Source organism: Gekko japonicus, unplaced genomic scaffold (genome assembly GCF_001447785.1).
Source record: "Gekko japonicus isolate JY-2015 unplaced genomic scaffold, Gekko_japonicus_V1.1 scaffold5077, whole genome shotgun sequence".
In the NCBI taxonomy this organism is placed as follows: domain Eukaryota; kingdom Metazoa; phylum Chordata; class Lepidosauria; order Squamata; family Gekkonidae; genus Gekko; species Gekko japonicus.
Genome location: NW_015163771.1, coordinates 40,884 through 45,928, shown reverse-complemented (window position 1 = coordinate 45,928; position 5,045 = coordinate 40,884). Strand labels below are relative to the sequence as shown.

Below are 5,045 nucleotides of genomic sequence, written 5' to 3'. Positions count from 1 at the left end.
CCAAAACAGTCCAGTGGCACTTTAAGACCAGGTTTTATTCAGGTACCAGCTCTCCCTCCTCTGCAAGGACAGATCTGCACGTCCCCCCCCCCAATAGCTAGCAATCCAGAACAGTCCAGTGGAGCCTGAGCGGTGGGTGTTGCCTTCTGACACACTTCCGGTGATGTCAGGGGGTGTGGCATATGCAAATAAGTTATGCTAATGAGTTATGCTAATGAGCTCCTGCACCTCTTTTTCTACGAAATGACCCCTGGTTATAAGTAATGTCTAGAAAGGTTTGGCTCCTCTCACTAGCCGTTCCAACTAAGAATTCTGAGTCAAGAAGGTAGCGCGCTTGCTTTTGCTGGTTTTTATTACCCTGAAGTGTTTGATTCTTCTGCGGTCTAGACGTTTGATTGTGTAGCCGCAGCCACAGTCTATCTTCTCTGGGCTCCACCCACAAAGTGCCCTGCAGTCTTGGAACTCTGCCGGGCAGGGTGGGGTTAGAGGAAATGATTCAGGGCATGTTCTGAACCAGAATTGGCTGTGACCTCATTCTCCCAACACTCATACAGTCATCATAGTGTGTGTGTGTGGGGGGGGTTTCACCCCTCATGCATGCCCATTCAAGCAAACCAGCCCACTATTTTAAACAGGGAGTGCTGAGAAGAAGATTGTATATTTGGAGGAAGATGTCAATCAAAACCTGATGCCCTGCCAAACACTCCCTCAGAGCAGCATCTCCCCAGTGAGACACTGGCTGATTTCGCACTAGAGCTGAACATCAGAACATCAGAGACGCCAATGTTGGATCAGGCCAAAGGCCCATCCAGTCCAACACTCTGTGTCACACAGTGGCCAGAAATACCAGTGCCATCAGGAGGTCCAGCAGTGGGGCCAGGACATTAGAAGCCCTCCCACTGTTGACCCCCCCCCAAGCACCAAGAAGACAGAGCATCACTTGCCCCAGAGCCCCTAGCTATACCTTGTGGCTAATAGCCACTGATGGACCTCAAAAAACAGGATCACGAAACTGCAGGGGAAATCGGGCAAAGCCACGAGTCAAAATGCAGTCCCGCGGCTTCGGGTGTGAAATTGACCAATAGTATCGGGGCAAACGGCGGCGCAACATCGAGGCAGCTCTAGTGCGAAATCATCCACTGTTAGCCCAGGTTTTGCATTCTGCTCTGCAAAAGGGCAGGCTGTCTCTCAGATCCCAGCTCTCCCCTCTCCCGTGGTGGTTTCGGCACAGAAGAGAGGGTCGCTCTTGGCCTTCAGAAGGAGAAAGGAGGTTGTGGGAATTTGGCCTCTCTGACAAAACGTCAAAAGAGAAGAGACCGATTCTTCTTCCCTGCTCCAGGGCAGGGGGGGGGCATTAGTTGGGGCAGTAGTTTGTGGCTCGCTCTATGAGCAGAGGGAAGCTAGTGAAGCTTGTCAATGTAATAAACTCCCAGGTCCCCGTCTGGGTTAGGGTCTGTGCCCTTCTTCTGGAACTTAAGACTATTCCACAGCTGCAACTGGCTGAGCAGGGGGATCCCCCCAATATCTGGGGGAGGTCCATCTACCCTGCCCCGTTTGGGCTCTGAGCAGTGTTCCCTCTAAGCTGAGTTAGTGTGAGCTAGCTCACAGTTTTTTTAGCCTCCAGCTCACACACGTTTGTCTTAGCTCAGGAAGGATCGCTCCAGATCAAACTAATTTATGCCAGCAGCTCATCAAATTGCTCGCTCACATCATTAATGCCAGCAGCTCACAAAGTGCCTTCCTTTCTGGTCCATAATGACTCCAGATATGTAATGAAAATGGCTAAATACCTGACTTATCTGGAGGTGCCACCCTACAGACGAGCTCTTACCCTGGCTCGTTGTGTGGCTATTCCCTCTAAGGTTTTAGAAGGAAAATATAGAAAGATACCATATGAAGACGGGTGCTGCCCATGCTCTGTGGGAGAAGTGGAATCGATGTTCCACATGTTCTTTCACTGTCCTTTTCGTCAGGTTTATAGGGATAAGCTTCCCTATAAATTTTACCAGTTGCCTCCCTCTTGGATAGACCAGCACTTGATGCAGATAGTGCTGATCTAGAGAGGCAAAATTCTGCTGGCAATTAGAGAGGCTTTTGATAGAGGAAAATCAGCAGATCTCCAGACAAATAGCAAAATTCTGTTAGCAACTGGTAAAATCTCACAATAAGAAGCAGATCAAGTAGAATCCTCACTTACCTCTTGCATGACTCATAAGCTGTTTAGTTTTAAACATCTTTTAATTATTTTGATGTAATGGACTGTTAAACTTTTCCCCTTTTAACATTATAATGATTTTAAGGTTATATGTTTATTTTTAGACCTGAAAGCTAATTTGCTTGTATTTAACGAACATGTATTATTTCGATAAGTGATCTTTGACCACAAATAAACATCATTCATTGAGCTCACAAAGTAGAATGTTTGCTCACAAGACTCCACAGCTTAGAGGGAGTATTGGTTCTGAGGACTTCTACGTACTGGGGATTTGTTAATATATGTGGTACAGACAGAACTCTTGTATTGTGTCCCCCCCCCATGAGCTCCATACACATCTCCTTGAGACAGCCTTTTCATAAGAACATGAAATAGCAGGGCTATTTTTGGGCAGGAACGCACAGGAACGGAGTTCCGGCTGGCTCCTGAGTTGGCCACACCCAGCAGAGCAGGAACTCATTAGCATTAGGCCACACCCAACAGCAAACACCTATTAGCATATTAGGCCACACCCTAGACAGCACAGCATATTAGCATATTAGGCCACACCCCCATGTTACCAGAAGTGTGGTCATCCAGCCACACCCACCTTTTGCTTCTTATTCTGTTTACCTTGTTGTCAAAACCCAGGGCTTTTTTTGTAGCAGGAACTCCTTTGCATGTTAGGCCACACACCCCTAATGTAGCCAATCCTAATGAGTTTCTGCTGTTGGGTGTGACCTATTATGCTAATGAGTTCCTGCTGGGCTTTTTCTACAAAAAAAGCCCTGCATAAGAGAAGCCAATGTTGGATCAGGCCAATGTCCCATCCAGTCTAACACTCTGTGTCACACAGTGGCCAAAAATACCAGGGGCCATCAGGAGGTCCAGCTGTGGGGCCACAATCCTTGCGGGGTTCCAGTGTCTTGCATCAAGGGAAGGCTCCATGCAGTGGGGGATACGCCACTACGCGTGAAATGGACCTGTGGGATCTAGACTTGTCAACGAGCTGGGGGGGGGAATGTTCTGTCCCTTTCATAGAGGTTTGATGTCTGGCAATGGGCAATTGAAGCTTTCCATGGCGTGGAGCAGGGGTCCCCAACGTGGTACCTATGGGTGCTGCAGCGCCCACTGACACCTTTTCTGATGCCCACCGGGTGTTTTTCTGAAAGTGGGCAGGGCCAGGTGGGGCTTTTGCCCAGCAAGGCTTCTGATTGGCCATTGGAAATTTGATTGGCTGTGCAGATTTTTGAAAAGCAGCAGCTTCTACCACAACAGAAGCCTCTTCACTGGGTGACTGAAGGCAAGCTGCAGGAGCCATTTTCTGCCTGGCTTCCTCTCATGGCAGCCATTTTGAGGAAGCCATTTTGTGGCTGTGCCTACTACCCCATATCAGAATTTCGGAGGTGCCCACAGGCTCAAAAAGGTTGGGGACCCCTGCCATGGAAGGAAATAGCATTGCCAGGTGTTAGCTGCGGATCAAATTGATATTAAAGGGACAGCTAGAGAAATAAGTTTAATAGCTGGCAGCCCTGGGGCCCAACCCAATGTCTGTCAGAATCTGTCAGCCAACGCTGGAACTGGGCAAGTCCCAGCCAGACAAATGGATCCTTAAGCCATTTCTTTGATCCGGGGGATAAGGTCCGTTCTACTGGGGACATTCCTAGCTGGAAACATTTGTTTGTGCTCTTTCACAAAATGATAAATGCCAAATGTGACACATGGGTCTGCTGCCTAACGTCTAGTTTGGCCCTTATTCAAAATGATTCTCTGTCTGAGGAAGCCGCACCGAGGAGATTTTCTCACAGACCGCTTTTCACAGATGCTTGAGGCTACTTTAGACTTTTGGGGTGAATATTGTTGTTGTTTGCGTGGGAACAACTGGGTCATAGGTCCGGTCCTTACACAGCCATCTCAGATTATTGATTTCAAATCTTTTGTTTCAGGGTCCCACTGGCGAGCCTGGTCTGCGAGGACCGAGGGGGCCGAAGGTAACGAAGGAGGGAGTTTTTTCTAATAGCCGTGATGGAATTGGGCTTGCCACATCCGCCGAACGACAACCAATCTATTCCTCTATTTGTTTCTCAACATTCGTATTTTAAATATGGGGCTGGGTCCTACCAGCTTTTCTGTTCGATTTCACCCAATTCCGCTCTTCACTACAGCCCAAGCCTCCTTTGGATTGTGCCCACGGGGCTCACTGTGCCTCCCTCCCTCTTTCACCAGTGGAAAATTTGACAGGATCTAATAAGAATATTTATTACCTTTGTGGCACTTTCTAGTGTTAAGGTGTGTGAAGCATACCTTACCTCAGTAATCCATACAACAACCTTATAAGTCAATCACCAGTGTGATCACCATGTGGTACAGGCTGAGAGGGAAGCCGCTCTGAGACTCCAAGTGAAGGGCGGGGTATAAATCCAATCTCTTCTTCTTCTTCTTCTTCTTCTTCTTCTTCTTCTTCTTCCTTTGGATTGTGCCCATGGGGCTCACTGTGCCTCCCTCTCTCTTTCACCAGTGGAAAAATTGACAGGATCTAATAAGAATATTTATTACCTTTGTGACACTTTCTAGTGTTAAGGTGTGTGAAGCATACCTTACCTCAGTAATCCATACAACAACCTTATAGGTCAATCACCAGTGTGATCACCATGTGGTACAGGCTGAGAGGGACTGCATTTAGAAAGCTAGCTTAACCATGGTTAGGTGCAGGGGTCATTTCCTGCAGGAGTGCACAGGAGCGGAGCTCCAGCAGTAAAGAGGCCAGGGGGCGGGCACATGCAACAAACCCCACCCCCTGCTCCCAGCAGCCCTCAATCAGAGCAAGAAGCAGCCAGGTAAGGTGCAGAGC

At 48.2% G+C, this 5,045-nt stretch overlaps 1 protein-coding gene across 1 annotated transcript in view; it reads left to right on the top strand.

Moving 5' to 3' along the window:
- The window catches only part of LOC107107619 (collagen alpha-1(VIII) chain-like), a 28,442-nt gene that overhangs the window by 295 nt on the left and 23,102 nt on the right, over positions 1–5,045 (top strand). The window contains exon 2 of the mRNA XM_015407927.1: positions 4,141–4,185. Within this exon, the coding sequence (XP_015263413.1) occupies positions 4,141–4,185 (45 nt within the window). The remainder of the gene's footprint in view (positions 1–4,140; positions 4,186–5,045) is intronic.